General features: G+C 43.5%; 1 protein-coding gene across 4 annotated transcripts in view; it reads left to right on the top strand.

The window, feature by feature from the left end:
• Positions 1 to 22,139, top strand: part of CAPN5 (calpain 5) — an 84,132-nt gene that overhangs the window by 10,877 nt on the left and 51,116 nt on the right. For 3 of the 4 annotated variants that reach the window (XM_087895749.1, XM_087895748.1, XM_087895746.1), the window contains exon 2: positions 10,581 to 10,757. In XM_087895749.1, coding sequence (XP_087751875.1) covers positions 10,596 to 10,757 — 162 coding nt within the window. In that variant the 5' untranslated portion in view covers positions 10,581 to 10,595. Of the gene's footprint in view, positions 1 to 8,353; positions 8,456 to 10,580; positions 10,758 to 22,139 lie in introns of those variants that run through there. The other variant, XM_087895747.1, reaches the window with a different exon arrangement.

Here is a 22,139-nt window from a genome sequence, read left to right as displayed (position 1 = left end):
ATTCACTTAACAGCCGTGTTACTATCAATCATTCAAAATAGAGCTGGAAGGGACCTTGGAGGTCTACTAGTCCAACCCTCTGTTCAAGCAGGAGACCCTATACTAGTCTTTTCCAATCTTTTCTTAAAAACCTCCAGTGATTGAGCGCCCACAACTTCTGGTGGCAAGCTGTTCCGCTGGTTAATTGTTCTCACTGTTAGGAAGTTTCTCCTTAATTCCAGATTAATTTAACAACTGCAGTGATTCCCTGAACAACTGTGACAAGAAAGTTCGCAAAATGGGGCAAAAGTTACTTTACAAATGTTTCACTTAGCAACATCAATTTTGGGCTCCATTGTTGTGGTTGTAAGTCGAGGACTACCCGTAATTAAATTCCATTTCCCATAGGAGATGTATCGCGTCCCAGGTATATCTGCGTGAGGATTTTTTTCAACCTTTAATTTAATTTAAGGCATCTGTCGGATTTAATTAGGGCATCCATCAGAACCCAGACACTTGGCAGTTTTAAGATGGATGCACTTCAACTCCCAGAATTGAGTTGGCTGGCGGATTCTGGGTGTTGAAGTGGGCTGGGGGATTCTGGGAGTTGAAGTGGGCTGGGGGATTCTGGGAGTTGAAGTCAGCAGAGGGATTCTGGGCATTGAAGTGGGCTGGGGGATTCTTGGCGTTGAAGTGGGCTGGGGGATTCTGGGAGTTGAAGTCGGCTGGGGGATTCTGGGAGTTGAAGTGGGCTGGGGGATTCTGAGTGCTGAAGTGGGCTGGGGGATTCTGGGCGTTGAAGTGGGCTGGGGGATTCTGGGCGTTGAAGTCAGCAGAGGGATTCTGAGTGCTGAAGTGGGCTGGGGGATTCTGGGCGTTGAAGTGGGCTGGGGGATTCTGAGAATTGAAGTCAGCAGAGGGATTCTGGGTGTTGAAGTGGGCTGGGGGATTCTGGGAGTTGAAGTCGGCTGGGGGATTCTGGGCGTTGAAGTGAGCTGGGGGATTCTGGGAGTTGAAGTCCACCCATTTTAAAGCTGCCCAGGTTGAGCAACCCTGGTGCAGATACTGACGAAACGTGAGCAAGGCAATGAGCTTGACGTCTGGGCAACCTTTACAAGGTCAGATGTGGTCTGCACTTGGACTGGATTCAAATATGCTAGGTTTCTATAACAATGCTTTGTTGAATAAGCCACAGTTGACTGGATTCCCTGGATTCCATTGCATAAGCCATAAGTTACGCTTCGCAAGCCACAAGCGGAAAGCCTGTTTAGACTTTGGAACTAAAACAAAGTCAACCCCAGGAGAGCTGAATGCAGTGTGTGAACGAACTGCCCTATAATTCCTCTTGGTTTGAAAAATCTCACTTGCAAAAGAATAGCATAGAATAACAGAGTTGGAAGGGACCTTGGAGGTCCTCTAGTCCAACCCCCTGTTTAGGCAGGAAACCATTTCAGACTAATGGTTATCCAATCTGTTTTTTAAAAACGTCCAGTTTTTAAAGCTATAAGGACAGGGCAGTTGACATCATGTACAGGTCGTCCTCGACTTTCAACCATTTATTTAGTGACCGCCCAAAGTTATAACGGCACTGAAAAAAGTGACTTACGACCGTTTTTCACACTTAAATCCATTGCAGCATCCCCGTGGTTACATGATCAAAATTCAGTCACATGATCATTGGCAACTGACTTGTATTTATGACGGTTGCAGTGTCCTGGGATCATGTGATCCCCTTTTGCGACCTTTTGACAAACCAAGTCAATATGGAAGCCAGATTCACTTAACAACCCATGCGGCTCACTTAACAACTGCAGTGGTTCACTTAACAGCTATGGTCAAAATTCAGACGCTTGGCAACTGACTCGTATTTATGACGGTTGCAGTGTCCCCGGGGTCACTTGATCCCCTTTTGCGACCTTCGGACAAGCAAAATCAAATGGGGAAGCCTGATTCACTTAACAAGCATGCGACTTGCTTAACAACTGCAGGGATTCACTTAACAGCTGTGGCAAGAAACGTCATAAAATGGGGCAAAACTCACTTAGCCAATTCTCACTTAACAACAGGAATGTTAGGCTCAATTGTGGTCGTAACTTAACAACTGTGGCAAGAAATGCTGTAAAATGGGACACTTCGCGAATGTCTCACTTAGCAACAGGAATGTTGGGCTGTATTGTCATAAGTCAAGGACTAACTTCATTGCATGGTGATGTTATGACCCGTGACATAACAGGCCTGGGTAGATATTTTGAGTGGCTGCTTTTAATAAATGGAATCAGCCTGAAAGCACAATCCTTCTTTTCAACCAAGATAATTTTATTTTTGAGCTTGCGTGCAGCGTTTCCTCCTTAAAATTTCTTTGGGCTGAGTTGATTGATAATGATTTATGTTCACACATTAGGCTAAGATATGTTGGCTTGAATTGGAGTTGAACGCAGCCATTCTGGTTTAGGGATCAAGGCTTATACCTTGGTCGGATTCACACACAGAAGGTGGCTTAATTCAGTAACCAGGTTAAGGGTGTTGTGTGAATGCAGCAGCTAAAATGGGACCAGACTGATGTGTTTTGCTAAAAATTTCCTGACAATGAGAACAATTAAATCAGTGGAACGAGTTGCCTTCAGAAGTTGTGGATCCTCCATCATTTGACGGGGATGGTGCTATAGAGTCTCCTGCTTGAGCAGGGGGTCAGACTAGAGGACCTCTAAGGTCCCTTCCAAACTCTTGATATTGTGTATTCTTTCTGGTTTGCTCAGCTCCCCGTGGTTACTGTCAGGGACTTGTGCAGCGAACGACACAAACTTGTGTTTTTATATAAATAAATGTATTTTTACATTTATATTTTGCATCAAACAAGATAATCAGGGAGATCACTACATTGTGAGGTAAATCACAGAACAGCATACAGAGCGCACGGAAGAAAAAGGCGGGAAAAAAGGGAACCTCCCCCTTTAGACCGTTCAACCAATCAGAACGTAGATTGCCTCATGCAGGAGCCGGCCCTCCCCCATCAATCAACTACAACTTGTGTGTTCTGGCCCATTATACACTTTACTCTTCCAACTATTAAATTAAATATCTTTAACAGTTATTCAAACCCCAGTTAACCTGATTCATCCATTAATATTGAAACCAAGCAAACCATCTTTTGGCCTTGTATGATGTGCAAATTGACCCCAGAGTCAAACCGCTGCCTTGCTGCTTTTTCCTCAGGAGCGTTTTTAAAAATCTGGAGATCATGAGGACTAGAAGCTTTTTTAGCCCAGCTATTGTTTCCTTGTGGTTGAAAACCGATGACAGTTTGTTCAGTGGAGGCTTTTCGTTTACCCGGATCTGCCCTGACACACCTTTGTGTGTGTGCGGTTTTTTTTCTGCCAAAAGAGTTTCTCTAGAATTGTTTGATTCATTGTTTTATTATTTGCAAAGCTTTGCAAAGTATCGGGGAGGAACCTCATCCTTTTTTAGGGAGAAGGAGACACATCCGTGTGCCTCGCCTTTATTGACATGTGTTTACATTTTACACATGTAGTCCTCAATTTACAACTGTTCCATTTAGTGACAGTTCAAAGTGACAGTGGCGCTGAAAAAAAAGGAACATGACCATTTTTCACAGTTACATGTGAAATGTACATGTAGTTACACACAGTTAACATGTGTAGCATCCTCGTGATCACATGATCCACATTCAGACGCTTGACAAGTGACTCATATTTATGGCCATTGCATTGCTGTGTCCCAAGGTCATGAGATCCCTTTTTTGCGACCACCTGACCAGCGATTCACTTAACAACTGTGGCAAGAAAGGTCATAAAATGGAACAAAACTCACATAATGAGTGTCTCGCTTCACAACAGAAATGTTGGGCTCGATTGTGGTTGTACGTCGAGGACACCTGTAGTCCTCCACTTACAACCGTTCATTTAGCGACCGTTCAAAGTGACAATGGCATTGTTAAAAGTGACTTATGACCCTTTTTCACACTTGGGACTGTCACACTTGTGACCGTTTTGTCACACTTGGGACTGTCGCGGCATCCCCACAATCACAAGATCAAAATTCGACACGGATTTATGACTGTTGCAAGTGTTGAGTGATCCCCTTTTGCGACTTTCCGACAGGCAAAGCCATAGTAAGGGGAAGCCGGATTCACTTAACGACTTTGTGCTTCATTTAAGAACTGCAAATGATTTGCTTAACAACAACACTGGCCAAAAGGTCCTAAAATCAGGCGCAACTCACTTAACGACCGTCTTGCTTAGCGATGGAAATTGTGGTTGCAGGTCAAAGACTACCCGTATTCCATAGTGTGAGATACAGGAGAATTATCTTCTCTCTACAGTTTTTTCCGACCAAGTCAGTGTTTTATTATGTTATAAGATGTAAATCAATACATTGCAAAGTTCAGATTTCTCTCTTATCATCGTGACTCGGGAGATTTTTTCTTCTGCTGCTGGAGCAACATTATTTCAGCAAAGTATTTTGATAAAACTGTTGGATTAGAAAGAAGCAAAAGAGCCCCACCGTTTCAGAAACCGGTAGAGCGAGAGGGATTTGCAGACAAAACTATTTTATTTTTTTAGTGCTTATTGCATTTATTTTACAGTGTTTAATGTCCACCCTGTTCCAAAGAGACTCTGGGTGTGGTGCAGGGAAAAGATGCTAACCATCATCGCAAAAATCAACAATGCAAATGTAGGTACTGCAGAAGGAGAGCTGGGTCGCAGATAGTCCTCATTTTACAACCAGAGTTGGGAACAGAATTTCCATGGCTGAGCAGTGCGGTTGTTAAGTGAACGAAAGGCCAGATTTTACAACCTCTTTTTGCCACAGTTAAGCAAATAGCTCACTTGTTAAATCAGTCATCGGGTTGTTAAGTAAATCTGATTTTTGCCAATGATTCTGCTTGTTGGAAGTCAGCTGGGAAGGTGACTGTGGTCTGTCGGCCACCGGCCTCCCCAGCAGCCAAATCAGAGGAGGAAGCGGAGTGGACATGGGAGTCAGGATCAGCATCAGGGCAACCTGAGAGCTCCGAGGAGGAAGAGGGAATGGAGCAGTCACAGAGAGAGAGAGAGACAAAAAGTGGAGCCTAGGCCGTCCGTCAGCCCTCCGATGGAGAGTCAACAGCCCCCAGGTCTGGAGGTGGCTGATGAGGAAGAGGAGGAACAGCTGGGTCCAGTGCCTGACGCATGGATGCACAGAAAGCAGAGGAGAGGAGAGCAGTGGAAATCTATGGGCCGGTCCTTGGTACGGAAGGCCACCGCTGCTAGCAAAGCCCCACCCTAACTCTGGGGATAAAAGGCAGGGGCCGGAGACGAGTAAATGTGGCAGACAACTATTCATCTCCCTGCCGGACGGACTTGTTAGCCTGCGGTGAGAGAGAAACATTTTGCCAGGGGTGCTGGCGCTCCTAATAAAGGAATAATTGAGTTCGTTTCAGAGGGGTTTGTCGTGTTTAGGGAGCGGGATCAGAATAGAAGGTTGCAAATGGCCTCGCATAGCTCTGCAACCACTGTACATGCATGTCGGTTTCCAGACGCCCAAATTATGATCACGTGCTTGTAATGGTTGTAAGTGTGAGGATAAGTCGTAAGTCCCTTTTTTCGGTGCTGCTGTAACTTCGAACAATCGCTAAGGAAATGGTCGTAAGTTAAGAACTACCTCTCTACAGAGTGTCCTGGGCATATAATATAACCACAATGGAACCTGCCCATTATGGTGTACAGGAAGTCTTCAACTTAACAACAGTTCATTTAGTGACCAGTCAAAGTTAACGACGCTGGGGAAAAAAAAGACAACCATTTTTCACACTTATGTCCATTGCAGCATCCCCATGGTCATGTGATCAAAATTTGGCCGCTTTGCAACTGGTTCATATTTATGACGGTTGCAGTGTCCTTTTGCAACCTCCGGACAAGGAAAGTCAATGGGGAAGCCAGATTCACTTAACAACCGTGTTACTAACTTAACAAGTGCAGTGATTCGCTTAACAACCATGGCAAGAAAGGTTGTAAAATGGGGCAAAATTAATTTAACAAACATTTTGCTTAGCAACAGTAATGTTGGGCTCAATTGTGGTCGTAAGTCCAAGGACTGCATGTATGTTTTAATAGTTGTAAGACAGACTGGTCACATGACCAATCTGATGGCTGGCTGGGGTATTGTGGGAGTTGAAGTCCGCACATCTTAACCACACGTCTTAACTCTGCTCTAGGAAGCAATAGAGTGAAGAAATGGGCCACCACATCTATTGTTCATTGTTGCAGGGTGCACATTTTTGGAGTGGGGGGGGGTAGAGAGCAGGGGTGAAATCCAGCAGGTTCTGACAGGTTCTGGAGAACCAGTAGCGGAAATTTTGAGTAGTTCAGAGAACCGGCAAATACCACCTCTGGCTGGCCCCAGAATGGGGTGGGAATGGAGATTTTGCAATATCCTTCCCCCAGGAGTGGGGAGGGAATGGGGATTTTGCAGTATCCTTCCCCTGCCACGCCCACCAAGCCACACCTTGCCCACCAAGCCACGCCCAAAGAACCGGTAGTAAAAAAATTTGGATTTGAAACCCACCGAGAGTTAGAAAGGTGGACCATTGACCACTTAGAAATGGATGGTGCCAGGGCAAACTTAACTCACCCCTGCAACGTTTTAATTAATGTTACTTTTAAAAGTTAACGTAGGCAATTAACAATGAATAATGCCCCAATTATAATTACCTAGCAATTTTTGCAAGGGCCTGCAGCCAACTTTTTTTTAACCATCTGCAAGTAGATAATGAGAGTCCAAAAAAAAATCCATTTAGCTGAGAGTGTCTGCGCAGCTGCTGACAAGGAGATTAACATACATTTTGCATGTATTATTTAGGTTGTCCAATTTTACAAGGATATGGGGTCTGCTTCTATTTTGCCCCCAATATGTAAATTTCCTGGCAGCACAGACCATGTCAGGAGTGAACGGTCTTCTAGAAGATTGCAAATCCTTTTATCGCTTGCACAGGAGACAAAATTCTTTGTAGCTGCATTGAAAATAAAGCCCAGGAATAATTGCTTCTGTTCTGTTCATCTCTTCGCGCTTAATATGTGCTTAGCTACCTTGTTTTAGGTAATATGTATTTTTACTTCATAATGTAATATTTTAAATTTACACGGGCACAGGGAATTAACACTACCTTCCAATTCCATTTTTTCTATTAATAACATTATAGTAACACATGTTACATTTTGTTACTTTATTTTTGTTACATCTTGTTTTATTTCCTCTGTTCCATTACTTTTTTTGTTGCAATTTAAAAAAAAAATATTGCTGGTCATTAACTGAATAAACAGTACAGGTAGTTCTCGACTTAACGACCGGTCGCTTAGCAAAGCATAATTCAGCCCAAAATTTCTGTTGCTAAGCAAGACAGTTGTTAAGTGAGTTGTGCCCAGTTTTACAATTCTTTTTTTGCCACAGATGTTAAACCAATCACTGCCAGTTGTTAATGATCTCACTGAGGGGTGGAGAAAGTTTTACGTGTCCTTGTGAAGCCATTTCCTGCTGGGAAAAAGTAATCTATCAGGAAACCTTTGGCTTAGATCCAAGCAGCCTAATTAATTAAATCAAGGGAAAAGGAAGAGAATTAAATCGCGAAAGAGCTGATTCAATCCTAAAAAATGATGGCAATCTGCAAATTCCCTGAATTTGCCCAGTACTCTTTTCAAATTATCCATATAGGTGGGCAAATCTTTGCCACCCAATGGCGGTCAATCAAATAAATGTTCTGTGCTTTCTGTAAAGAACATATATCAAGAGTGGGAAGGGACCTTGGAGGTCCTGTAGTCTAACCCCTTCTCATAAAAGAAACCCTACATCATTTCAGAGAAATGGCTATCCAGTCTCTTTTTAAGAGCCTCCAGTATTGGAGCACTCACAACTTCTGGTAGCAAGTAGTTCCACTGGTTAATTGTTCTCACTGTCTGGAAATTTCTCCTTAGTTCTAGGTTGCTTCTCTCCTTGATTAGTTTCCACCCGTTGCTTCTTGTCCTGCCTTCAGGTGCTTTGGAGAATAGCTTGACTCCCTCTTCTTTGTGGCAGCCCCTCAAATATTGGAAGACTGCTATCATGTCTCCCCTAGTCCTTTTCATTAGATTATTAGACATAGCATGTATCTGTTAAAACTTATCTGTTTCATCTTCTTTTTCCTTTGTGGTTTTGTCTTGTTGTGATTCCGCTACGAAGGAGGTCCAAGCAAGAAATGGGTTTTTTTCTTCCTTGAAAGGGACATTCTGTCGGCCAACAATTGAGATTGCTGGATTTCATCCAGGATGGGGAAGAAGCGATTAGGAATCACTAATGCCCTTTGTTGAATCAGGAAACATTGCTGATTCCAACTTTTAGAAAAGCAGCTCTTATGTCTTCTAATATTGTTTTGTTCCTTTCTCCTAAATTAGGTTACTGGGAAAGAGCATCATGGCTGCAGGCATAGAACAAAATTAATCATGCAGAGGTAGTCAGAAGGGAAGGGAAGGGAAGGGAAGAGAGAAGAGAAGAGAAGAGAAGAGAAGAGATGAGATGAGATGAGATGAGATGAGATGAGATGAGATGAGATGAGATGAGATGAGATGAGATGAGATGAGATGGTTGGAAGGAACCTTGGAGGTCTTCTCATCCAATCCCCTACTGAAGCCATTTCAGACTGTTAGTTTTGCAAATGAAAGCTTTGTTGTAGCTGTGTTTCTGATATTCTGCCTTCGTTATTTGCCCCTCTTTCCACTTTTTATACTTGTCCTTCTTGTCTTTCAATTTGTCAGAGAGTTCTTTATGCAGCCATGCTGGTTTCTTTTGAGAGCTGTTATTTTTCTTCTTCATTGGTATTGTGCTAGACTGGGCTTTTATAATCTCACTTTTCAAAATTTTCCACTGATTAATTGTTCTAACTGTCAGGAAATTTCTCCTTAGTTCCAGGTTGCTTCTTTCCATGATTAGTTTCCACCCATAGCTTCTTGATCTACCCTCAGGTGCTTTGAAGAATAGTTTGACTCCCTCTTCTTTGTGGCAACCCCTGAGATATTGGAACACTGCTATCATGTCACCCCAGTCCTTCTTTTCATTAAGGTAGACATACCCAATTCCTGCAACCATTCTTTGTATGTTTTATCCCCTAATCATCTTTGTTGCTCTTCTCTGCACTCTTTTTTACATCGTGGCGACCAAAATTGGATGCAGGATTCCAAGTGTGGCCTTACCAAGGCATTATAAAGTGGTATTAATACTTCATGTGATCTTGATTTTATCCCTCTATTTATGCAGCCCAGAACTGTGTTGGCTTTTTTGGCAGCTGCTGCACAGTCCTGGCTCATGTTTGGGAAGGCTTTAGTTGATTTGTGTGCTACAGGTGTTGGCTCTAGCTTAGTTTGCTTAGCTGCTGTGAGAATATCAAAGCATACATGAATGAAAGAATGAGGAAACTATTTGCGGTTTAACAGGAGGGAGGAATTGGTGGTTAAGAAGCTGGCATTGGTCCCTGGAAGTAAGAATTAATGATTTTATTTTGCCAGCATATAAAGTTCAAAGCCCTTATTGTCACTGTACATCATGTACACAACAAAATTGGTTATATGGAGCTCAGGGGTGGGTTCTGCTTACCTTTACTACCGATTCGCTCGCTCGCGCACTTCTGTGCATGCACAGAAGCTTGCTGATGACGTCGGGGTCGGTGGGCGGAGCCTCCCACCAGTTTTACTACCGGTTCTATAGAACCAGTCCGAACTGAGCGCAACCCACCACTGATGGAGCTGTTCTGATAATTCTATCCTCCCAGATGTTTGCTCAGTGGAGATCATCATTTGAAGTCATCGCTGACCAGAGGCCAACTCTGGCAGCCAAAAATCTTCCTGTTTTAAATCAATCTTCTCCAAGCTGGTTCCTCCAGTTGTCATCCTAGCATTTGTGGGCATCATGGCCAGATCCGTGAACTTCTGGCTTGCCTAGCAATACAAATTTTACATGAATAACAGAGTTGGAAGGAACCTTGGAGGTCTTCTAGTCCAACCCCCTGCTGAAGCCATTTCAGACTGTTAGTTTTGCAAATGAAAGCTTTGTTGTAGCTGTGTTACTGGCCATTTTCTTTTATTCTGTTGCAGTCTTAGTTCTCTTTCTGTATCATGCACTTATTTGCTGTAGCCGGCTATGACTGGGCCCATAAGCTGTTAGAAATTCTGCACGAACAGTGCACAGTTCACATATGCTTTCCTTCTCGCAGTTAAGCAGAAAAGCACATGTTGACAGTGCAGTGTTTGTTCTGTAGGCCAAATACAGAATTTCTAACACAGATAAATGGCTGTCCAATCTCTTCTTAAAAACCTCCAGTGTTGGAGCACCCACAACTTCTAGAGGTCCTAGAAGTCCTCTTGATAAATTTTTCTCACTATCAAGAAATTATAACTCTAGTTTGGTGTCCAAAATCGTCTTAACTTAATCGTCTTAATTAATTGTCTTAATTCGTCATGGTTGGCTAGAATCTTCTCCAACCTTCTGGACATGCTTGGAGTGCAGCGTCCAAGGTTGGATCAGGGTTTTTTGTCTGTTGCCTGTGAGTCTTCTTGTTGAGGTTTTGCCTTCTGTCCTTCTAGGGGTGACCGGGAAGAATGTTCTCATCAGTGAAGCCATATGAAAACCAGCGCTACTCAACTTTGAAGAAGGACTGTCAGAGGAAGAAAATCTTGTTTGAAGATCCGCTCTTTCCAGCCAACGATGACTCGCTCTTCTACAAGTCTCGGATTCAGGGGATCCAATGGAAGCGACCCAAAGTAAGGCCAAGTGGGAAGACAGGTCCTGAAATTTATTGGGGTTCTCCGTATTCAGAGATGAATTTGAAAGTTCTACCATGCTTGATGGGATAGTACCACTGAGACATTTAAACTTATCTTCTTTCTCTCCCTCTCTTCTTATTTCTGATTACCTAATCAAAGGGGCTTGATCATAATCAATAGAAGAGAATATTTGTAGCTCAGGGTTGAACTGTGGGGTCCTTGGTGTTCTCTTGCAGACATTTCATGACCCAACTAGGTAACATCATCAGTGTTAGGAGGGAGAGGGGTTTGTAGAGAGGAGGAAGTGAACAGTGGGCTCCGTGGCGCTCTCTGAGCTTCATTACCTGACCAGGCAACACCCATCAGTGATAGAAGGGAGAAGGGTTTATAGAGAGGAGGAAGAAGACTATGGGGTCCGTGTGTTCTGTGCCCGTCCCACACACGCACCCCCACAGACGGCCTGGAGTTAATAAGCCACATGACAAAACTCTTTGAAGATAAAGCTGGCAGCAACCCAGTGGCTAGCTGCCAATTCAGACTTTACTCACACAAAACAAAGATTAGACTGCCAGCATTCCGATAAAGCAGGCAAAGTTTCCGCAATACAGGGATTAGTTCAAATGCAGTCCGACAAGGCAGGCAGAAGTCCAGTAACGCAGAGATCATGGATTATTTCTAGTTTTTGCTCGTCACAAACTGAACTGGCCACCACACCCACATTTATACCCTGTGGGGTGTGGTCCAGTGACTCAGCTAATCTCTGGCACGCCTTCCCCTCTGCTGCGCACGCTTCTCCCTGCGCCTCTGCCGAGGGTCCAGTCAGCACTTATCTCCTTCGTCGCTGTCCACCTGTGGCTGCAGGGACATGCTTGGCTCTGGGCCTATCTCTTGGCCTTCGGTGTCCTCCAGAGGCATTGCCAGAGAGGAGGGTCCTGGAGAGGGAGGCCTTGCCAACTCCTCTCCCTTACTCTCAGAGTCTGCATCTGTCGATAGCCCAGGCTTAGGCAACGGAGACACAACACCGTGGTCTCTCTGAGCTTGGTTGTTTTCCTGCAGTTGTTTCATGACCCAGCTAGGTAACAGCATCAATGCTGGTGAATGTGTGGTTTGCTCCCTGTTTATACCTAGCAGCTTGTCCTGCCCGTGTTGGCAGGGGTGTGGTTTTCTTCTTGGTTGTTTTCTGCTTGATTGTTTGTCTGGTGTTAATCCCTGCTTCTCTGGGCGTTGGCTGCTAGAGAGGACGTGTTCTGGTCTTTTGGTTTCCTTCTTAGCTTGTTCATGATCTGTTTGGAAGGTCGCCAATAGTGATCACCTGATCCCAGGACACTACACCCATTGTAAAAACCATGCCAGTTGCCAAGCGACCCAAATTTTGATCCTGTGACCCTGGGGATGGTACATCAATTGTAAGCGCCAGGAACAGTTGTCAGTAACATTTTCAGTCTCATAGTAACTTTGAACGGTCACTAAACGAGTGGTTGTAAGTCAACAACTACAGAAATTTTCTGCATAGCTATTCAGGTAATCCTCAATTTAATGACCACAGTAGAGGCCAAAATTTCTGTTGCTAAGCAAGTTTTTTTTTAAAAAAATTATTTTTATAGGCCGCCCTTCTCCGGAGACTCAGGGCGGCTTACAATGCGTTAAGCAATAGCCGTCATACTTTTGCATATTTTATACAAAGTCAGCTTATTGTCCCCACAAACCGGGTCCTCATTTTACCCACTTTAGAAAGGACGGAAGGCTGAGTCGACCTTGAGCCTGGTGAGAATTGAACTCGCAGTAATTGCAGGCAGCTGGATGTTAAATGCTGCCTTAGTAGGAGGCATTAGCCTCCTACGCCACTCAGGCTCCTAAATTAAGTGAATTTTGCCCCATTCCTTGCCAAAATTGTTAAGGGAGTCACTGCAGTTGTTAAAAGTCAGTAACACAAATGATTAAGTGACTTTGCTTGTTGGAAGGTCACAAAAGTGTGCCATCAGTTAAGTGTGTTTCGTCCCATTTTACGACCTTCCTGGCCACATTCGTTAAATGAATCACTGCCTTTGATAAGCGAGTAACCTGATTGTTAAGTGAATCTGGCTTCCCCCATTTGATCACATGACCCCAGAACACTGCCACCGTCATAAATATGAGTCAGTTGCCAAGCATCCAAATTTTGATCACATATGACCATGGGGAAGCTGCAACAGTCGTAAATGGGAAGAATGTTTGTAAGTCTCTTCCATGCTGTTGTAGCTTTAAACAGTCACTAAATGAGTCATCGTAAATCGAGGATTCCCTGTAATAGAAGACCATTCCCAGATGCAGGTTATTTTTCAAGCTTCATGGGAGAACTAGATCTCCTCTTACCATGGATCCTGCTGTTCTGATCTTTTTGGGAATCTCCCAGCCTTTGAATTACACAGCATTTCTGTTTCCAAAAAATGATGCAATTGTCCATCTGCAAAGAGAAATGTCATTTATCTCAGCTGCACCCTCCAGACAAAAATCATTTGAATTTCAGAGAGAGAGAACAAAACAGGCCTTGTCTGTTTTTTGTTGGAGAACGTGGGGGAACAGAAAGTCCCCCATGAACAGACCGTGGTTTGATGTCAGTTTTAATTTAAGGAGTTTAATGCATCATTGGAACTGAGAAAGGTTTTCTCTTGTTTGTTTATTGTTCCTGCTATTATCACGTTTTTAGTGTTTTTATATTCTTTTTTTTTTTTTGGAAAAAAGTTTTTATTTTTTTAAAACACAAACATAAAACACATCTTTTCCAAAACGAAGCATTGATCTGGTCACAAATTAGTACAAATCACTAACAATGCTTAACTTCCAATTGACACAACTTAATATTTTACTCGGTTATTTCTCTAAATTCTATCAACTTAACTATGCCATCGTCCCAAAAACCCATTACTTAAACCTTAGATCCTAACCAAATATCATTCCATTTTTCTCTTCCTTTTTGCTTAGATGGATATATTTTAACAATATAAATCATTACAGTTATTGTAATCATTTAAAAAAATATTTTAACTATTATTAGTGTTTTTTATATTCTTGTTCTTAACATATGAAGAACGGATTCAGACTTTTACGTAATATGGGAGAAATGGTATAATTGAAGATAGGAAAAAAAGGGAAATAACAGTGGATTTTGTAAAGTTATATAGAGTATAGGAGAACATTAGTGTGATGATATGTAAATGGTCACAGGCATGCATAAGAATTGAATAAGAATTGTTTAATTGTTAAAACCCAATTAAAACTCAAAGAAAAAAAGAAGAACGGTTGCAGGAACTGGGAATGTCTATTTTAATGAAAAGAAGGATATCGGGTGAAACGATAGCATCTTCCAATAGTTGAGGGGCTGCCACAAAAAAGAGGGGCTCAAGCTATTCTCCAAAGCACCAGAAGGCAGGACAAGAAGCAACGGATGGAAACTAATCAAGGAGAGAAGCAACCTGGAACTAAGGAGTAACTTACTGACAGTGAGAACAATTAACCAGCGGAACAGCTTGCCACCAGAAATTGTGGGTGCTCCATCACTGGAGGATTTAAGGAAAAGACTGGGCAATCATTTGTCTGGAATGGCATAGGGACTCCTGCTTGAGCAGAGGGTTGGACTAGAAGATCTTATTTAATAAATAAATAAAAATGTAATATTTCCTTCCCTTCCACCTCCCCTCCTTCCTATCAGATACTCTCTTGGGAATCCAGAAAACAACCCATCCCTAAGTAGAATGACAATGAGAAAGGGTCTTGATGATGATTTTACAAGATAATTTTGCACCTCCTTAGCTGTCCAAAAGAAATGCAGGAACTCCTCGACTTACAACAGCTCATTTAGTGACCGTTTCAAAGTTACAACGGCACTGGAAAAAAAAAGACTTGTGACTGTTATTCACACTTAATGACTGTTTCGGCATCCCCGTGGTCACATGATCAAAATTCTTGGCTCATATTTATGACGGTCGCAGTGTCCCGAGGTCACGCGATCCACTTCTGCGACCTCCTGTCAAATGGGGGAAGCCAGATTCACTTTAACAACCAGGTTACTTGCTTATCAACGGCAGTGATTCATTTAGCGAACGTGGCCAGAAAGGTCGCAAAGTGGGACGAAACACACTTAACGGACGTCACACTTAACCACGGAAATGTTGGGCTCCCTTGTGATCGTAAGTTGAGGACTACCCGTAGTGGGGAAGAAAAAAACGGGAAGGAGTTCAGAAGGAAGGCTGTATAGAGAGAGATTTCGGATTTTTGTGTTGCTTCTCCGCCTTCACATATCAAATTCCACAACCTCATTAGAGCCCACAATCGTTGGCTGTGATTGTGAGGCACTGTGTGGTTAATGAATGGTGATGGATGCCAGCAGGGAAATTGGCTTGGCAGACAAATAAATACGGAGCGACTTGCCACTGTTACTCCAGAGGCGGCTCTCCAGATGCTCAACAGATGCTACTCTGTTCCAAACCTTTTTATATTTTAAATATTGAATGTCTGAGGCCTGAGGCAAGGTTTCATTTCCCAGGATGGCTTGGTATGAAATTCTAGCAAATGAAAAACATTTTGTAGGCAGATAGAGAGAAAAAGGGAGGGAGGGAGGAGGGAGGGGAAGAAGGAAAGGATTGACGGAGAAAAGGAAAGGAAGGGAGGGAGGGAGAAAAGGAAGGAAGGAAAGGATGGAGAAAAGGACAGGAAGGAAGGAATTGGATGGGAAGAAGGGAGGGAGGGAGGGTAGGAAAAGAGGGAGAAAAGGATGGAGAAGAAGACAGGAAGGAAGGAATTGGATGGGAAGAAGGGAGGGAGGGAAGGAAAAGAGAGAGAAAAGGAAGGAAAGGATAAAGAAGAGGACAGGAAGGAAGGAATTGGATGGGAGGAAGGGAGGGAGGGAAGGAAGGAAGGGAGGGAGGAAGAATAGGAAGGAAAGGATAGAGAAAAGGACAGGAAGGAAGGAATTGGGAAGAAGGGAGGGAGGGTAGGAAAAGAGGAAGAAAAGGAAGGAAGGAAAGGATGGAGAAGAAGACAGGAAGGAAGGAATTGGATGGGAAGAAGGAAGGGAGGGAGGGAAGGAAAAGAGGGAGAAAAGGAAGGAAAGCATGAAGAGGACAGGAAGGAAGGAATTGGATGGGAGGAAGGGAGGGAGGGAAGGAAGGGAGGGAGGGAGGAAGAATAGGAAGGAAAGGATAGAGAAAAGGACAGGAAGGAAGGAATTGGGAAGAAGGGAGGGAGGGTAGGAAAAGAGGGAGAAAAGGAAGGAAGGAAAGGATGGAGAAGAAGACAGAAAGGAAGGAATTGGATGGGAAGTAGGAAGGGAGGGAGGGAGGGAGAAAAGGAAGGAAGGAAGGAATAGGATGGGAATAAGGGAGGGAGGGAGGAAGGAAGGAAGAGAGGGAGTAGGAAGGAAGGACAGGATGGAGAAAAGGACAGGAAGGAAGAAATGAATGGGAAGAAGGGAGGGAGGGAGGGAAGAGAGGGAGAAAAGGAAGGAAGGAATAGATGGGTGGGGGAAGGACAGGAAGGAAGGAATGGATGGGAAGAGGGAAGGAAGTAAAGGAAGAAAGAAAGGAAGGGAAGGAAACAAGGAGTGGATGGACAGAAGGATAAGAAGAGAGGAAGGAAAAGGGAGGGAGGGAAGAAAAGAAGGAATCTACTCTTATTGTATTTGCCAAACAGAAAAGTTTGAATAGACTTCCAGAATGGAAAAAAGAATGCATGGTGAAGTCAAAGAGAGAAGGGGAGGGAAGAGGAGCAGGAAATTTGGATCAAATCAGCAAAATTAAAACCATCTCCAGCTTTGAGACACTCCAGTCTTCCTCCAAACAATCTCGAGAGTCTCCATAGCAGATGCTAGGAAGAGTTTGACACATGGAAAGCTGCCAGTTGCAGGGAGCAGTTTGAAGCTTGGAAGAGCCCAAACAAGGAAATTCAGGGTCGAGTGGAAAAAACAGCCCAGGAACTGTTAACAATTTGCAACAGATTGACTAAAACGTTTGACCTTGTTCCTTTTTTTTTCTAAGAAGGGAACAACGATGCATTCTAAGTAAAGCTGCCTTTAAACCACCTTGGATCCTGATTACTTCTTTCATGCACCCATCTGGGCAGCTTTTCTTCTCAGAATTAGCAAAATTAGTTTCCGTTGGCCAGGATGTTTTTTCCAGCTTGGATGGAAACTCATCAAGGAGAGAAGCAACCGAGAACTAAGGAGAAATTTCCTGACAGTTAGAACAATTAATCAGTGGAACTGCTTGCCACCAGAAGTTGTGAATGCTCCAACACTGGAAGTTTTAAAGACGATGTTGGACAACCATTTGTCTGAAATGGTGTAGAGTTTCCTGCTCAAGCAGAGGGTTGGACTAGAAGACCTCCAAGGTCCTTTCCAATTCTGTTATTCTATTCTGTTACTTGTCCTGTTGTAGCTGCCTCTCTGAGATCTCCTCGTGGTCTCCAGTCCAAATAGTAACCAAATAGTAAAAGTGAAGCCCTGCTTCACTTTTTAAAATCAGTCAAAATCCACTCACACTGAATTAGCCCACAAAATCAACTGCTGACTTCTGTTGTTGAGTTAAAAATCAACAACAATGTAGGTATGGAGTAAATTATTAGTTGGTTAGTACAGAATGCTTTAACCTTTTGAATTACAATTTGCTTTAGAGTGTAATGCAGGTTGTGAATCATGGTTTATGGCTTGGCAGCTGGCTGGGGAATTCTGGGAGTTGAAGTCCACCCATGCTGACTGGAGAATTCTGGGAGTTGAAGTCCACCCATGCTGGGGAATTCTGGGAGTTGAAGTCAACCGTGCTGAGGAATTCTGGGAGTTGAAGTCCATTGCACTAGCTGGTAGATCTAATCAAGAAAAAAAGTGGGTTCAAATTGCTGTGTTTCCTCCAGCAATTTTAGAAAAAGATCCACAGCGGAAGACTTATTATTCTTAAATCCTTTCTTACTACGACAAAAGCAAGGTTGAGTTTTAATGCTGCTTCTTCAACGATTGCTTTAGCTTCACTGTCTCAGGTATGCAGAAAATCCGGTTGGACCTGGAGCCAAAGACTGTAAAGAGAAAATCGATTGCTAGAAACGATCCCCTGGAGAGATTCAGCTGCCTTTCCCAACGGTTGCCAAATCCTTTTTTTCTGAGTTCCAACTAGAAGTAAAGTGCACCTGTTGTCTCTAAGAGATTGCAGTTCTACATTATGTTCAGTAAGGAGTAAACTGGCTCCATTAGACAACAAGGGAGGTTCTCGGATGAAATGTGATGATAAAGTGGCTTCCAAGGGCAGAGTGAGCTTCCTGGAAGTCCCTTCATTTCAGCTGGTTTACCAAATCTAGAATGATCTTCTTGGAAGTGAGTTGAGCTTCTAGCAACTCCTTATTTTAACTGGGCTACCAAATCCAGAATGAGCTTCTAGCAACTCCTTATTTTAACTGGACTACCAAATCCAGAATGAGCTTCTTGGAAGCTCCTTATTTTAGCTGAGCCTTGATAGTACAGTGGTTTAGTGCACCCTGTTATTAACACAGCTGCCTGCAATTTCTGCTGGTTCGAATCTCTCCAAGGCTCAAGGTTGACTCAGCCTTCCATCCTTTCTAAGGTAGGTGAAATGAGGACCCAGTTTGTGGGGGCAATAAGCTGACTTTGTATAAATATACAAAAGAATGAAGGCTATTGCTTAACGCATTGTAAGCCGCCCTGAGTCTCCGGAGAAGGGCGGCATATAAATCAAATAAAAAATAAATAAAAAATAAAAAAAATCCAGAATGAGCTTCTTGGAAGCTCCTTAGTTTAGCTGCGCTACCAAATCCAGAATCAGCTTCTTGGAAGCTCCTTATTGCCAGTCTACCAAGTCCAGAAGGAGCTCCTTGCAAACTGACACTTTTTAGCAGAGTTACCAAAGCCAGAATTTATAGCTTTAATTCAGAAGTTCTGGGGAAAAAAAAGTAATGTAAAGTAAAAAATATATAAAAATAAAACCCGAGTGCGGAATGAAAGCGGAGAAAATATGATTCTGTCTGGCTTCCTCAAATTAGTTTTCTTCTCTCGTTCCAATTTGGGCTGAATTCCAAACAAGGCCTCTTATGGCATTTAAAGCTGTTTATGGATTCAGCTCATTGCTTTAGAGACTGGCAAAGATTTTACTGGTAGAAAACTATGGATAGGGTGTGGTTTTTTGAAGCAAACACACTGCATTTAGTCCTCGGCTTACAACCGTTCGTTTAGCGACCGTTCCCAGTTACAACGGCGCTGGAAAAAAAATGACGGACGATCAGTCCTCGCACTTACGACCGGCGCAGCATCCCCAGGACCACGTGACCAAATTTTGGGTTGCTTGGCAACATGCAGTTATTTATTGCAGGGGGTCCTAAGGTCATGTGGTCACCATTTGTGACCTTCCCAGTCAGTTTCCGACAAGCAGATTGTGTTAACGACTGCGTGATTCACTTAAGAACTGCAGCGGTTCGCTTAACAACCGTGGCACAAAAAGGTCATAAAATAAGTGGCACGAGCCACTGAACCATCTTCGCGCCCCAAATGTATTTATTTTATTTACAAAATTTATCACAGTTGACTCTAGGCGCCTTACCATCTCAGCATAGAATAAAATAATAAAAATAGAAAAGAATATTTTTTTTGGCTGAGTTTTGCCCCATTTTACGACTTTCCTTGACACAGTTGTTAAGTGAATCGTTGCAGTTGTTAAATTAATAACTTAGTTGTTAAGTGAATCTGGCTTCCCCATCGACTTGGCTTGTCCAGAAGGTCGCAGAAGGGCAGCGCGTGTTAGGGGGACACTGCTACCGTCCTAAGTACACGTCAGTTGCCAAGCATTCAACCACGAAGATGCTGCATTGGTCGTAAGTGTGAAAAACGGTCACAAGTCGCTTTTTTTCAGCGACGTCATCACTTCGAACGGTCACTAAATGAACTGTTGCAAGTTGAGGACTACCGGTAGTTTGTGAGTCTGCTTGGCCCAGCGCTTTCTTCAGCAATGTTGGGTTGCCTTCAAACCTGGCTGCTTCCAGGTTTACCTTGAGGCCCCTGAATGGAAAACATCCAGCTCGCTTTGTGGACTTAACTTGGGTGTAGTCAACTTTCCCTTCATTTCTCCTAGCAAATGTTGCTTACGATTTATGATCCGTGAAACCGGTTAGCTGAATGAGGGAGTGACCAGTGTTGTTGTTGTTAGTTGCGAAGTCATGTCCGACCCATCGCAACCCCATGGACAACGTTCCTCCAGGCCTCCCTGTCTCTACCATCCTCTGGAGTCCATTGAAGCTCCCGCCGACTGCTTCAGTGACTCCATCCAGCCACCTCGTTCTCTTCCGTCCCCTTCTTCTTTTGCCCTCCATCGTTCCCAGCATTGGGCTCTTCTCCAGGGAGTCCTTCCTTCTCATCAGGTGGCCAAAGGATTTGAGTTTCCTCTTCAGGATCTGGCCTTTTAAAGAGCAGTCAGGGTTGATCTCCTCTAGGACCGACCAGTTGGATCGCCTTGCAAGTCCAAGGGACTCACAGGAGTCACTTGGTCTATCTATCTATCTATCTATCTATCTATCTATCTATCTATCTATCTATCTGTTGTTGTTGTTGTTATTAGTTGTGAAGTTGTGTCTGATCCATTGTGACCTCATGGACCACGTTCCTCCAGGCCTTCCTGTCCTCTACCATCCTCTGGAGTCCATTTAAGCTCCCGCCGACTGCTTCAGGGACTCCATCCAGCCACCTCGTTCTCTTCCATCCCCTTCTTCTTTTGCCCTCCATCGTTCCCAGCATTTGGCTCTTCTCCAGGGAGTCCTTCCTTCTCATTAGGTGGCCAAAGGATTTTGAGTTTCCTCTTCAGGATCTGGTCTTCTAGAGAGCAGTCAGGGTTGATCTCCTCTAGGACCGACCAGTTGGATCGCCTTGCAAGTCCAAGGGACTCGCAGGAGTCTTCTCCAGCACCAGAGCTCAAAGGCCTCCATTCTTTGGCCTTCTCAGCCTTCCTTATGGTCCAACTTTCACAGCCATCCATTGCAACTGGGAAAACCATCGCCTTGACTATACGCACTTTTGTTGGCAGGGCGATGTCTCTGCTTTTTAGTACGCTGTCTTGATTTGCCATTGCTTTCCTCCCCAGGAGCAAGCGCCTTTTAATTTCTTGGCTGCAGTCCCCATCTGCGGCGATCTTGGAGCCCAGGAAAATAAAATCTGTCACTACCTCCATTTCTTCCCCGTCTATTTGCCAGGAATTGAGAGGGCCGGATGCCACGATCTTAGTTTTCTTGATGTTGAGTTTCAAGCCAATTTTTGCACTCTCCTTCTTCACCCACATCAAGGAAACATCCAGCTCATTTTGTGGACTTAACTTGGATGTAATCAACTTAGCAAATGTTGCTTATGACCCGTGAAACGGATTAGCTCAACGCGGGAGGGACCGACCGACCGACCGTAAGCAAACACAATTGATTGCTTCCAACCAAGTGGAGGGGACCCTAAACAACTCTTTGGAAAGTCAAGGAGACAGATAAGCTGCCTGTCCTTGTAACTTCCTCTTCAAAATAACTTGAGGAAAGCACTGACAGTTATTCATTAATTAAATTTGTTTGCCGCCCAGGGCCGTTTACGGTATTAAAATGAAATCATAAATAAGTTATAAGGTTTTGATAATCTGAACCAAGAAGATCAATAATTGGTCTCTCTCTCTCTCTCTCTCTCTCTCTCTCTCTCTCTCTCTTTCTCTCATTCTCTCTCTCATTCTCTCTCTTTATATATATAATATAATATATGTATTTCTCTTTAGCCAGGTTCTTCCTACGTAAACCAAGATTTTTATGCAGCCCTAGTTCAGTGAAATCACAATCCACAATTCACTGAACTAGGGCTGCATAAAATTCTTGGTTTACGTAGGAAGAACCTGGCTAAAGAGAAATACACATAAAGGCCTACGAAAAGAAAACAAATTTTATATATATATATATATATATTCATTCTCAGGTTTTCACGGGTGTTTGTATGTAGGTCTTTGGTTATTCGGGTCTTCTCCCACGTAAAATTGGAAGTGTCTTGGCGACGTTTCGACGAAGTCTCATTCGTCATCTTCAGGCTGGTGTTTTCGGCTTCGTGCTTCTAGGAGCAATGTGTGATCGCAGCTGTTTCTTCCTTTTAAGCCCCCACCCCCACTGGCAGTTAAAAGGAAGAAACAGCTGCAATCACACATTGCTTCTAGAAGCACGAAGCCGAAAACATCAACCTGAAGATGACGAATGAGACTTCGTCGAAACGTCGCCAAGACACTTCCAATTTTACGTGGGAGAAGACCCGAATAACCAAAGACCTATATATATGTGTGTGTGTGTGTGTTTTCCTCTAGCCAGGTTTTTCCTACGTAACCAAGGTTTTTCTGCAGCCCTAGC

The sequence above is a fragment of the Pantherophis guttatus genome, chromosome 5 (genome assembly GCF_059756535.1).
Source record: "Pantherophis guttatus breed Tessera chromosome 5, ASM5975653v1, whole genome shotgun sequence".
Taxonomy (NCBI): Eukaryota; Metazoa; Chordata; class Lepidosauria; order Squamata; family Colubridae; genus Pantherophis; species Pantherophis guttatus.
Note: the sequence above shows the minus strand (reverse complement) of the source record. Positions and strands in the feature narration are given on the sequence as shown.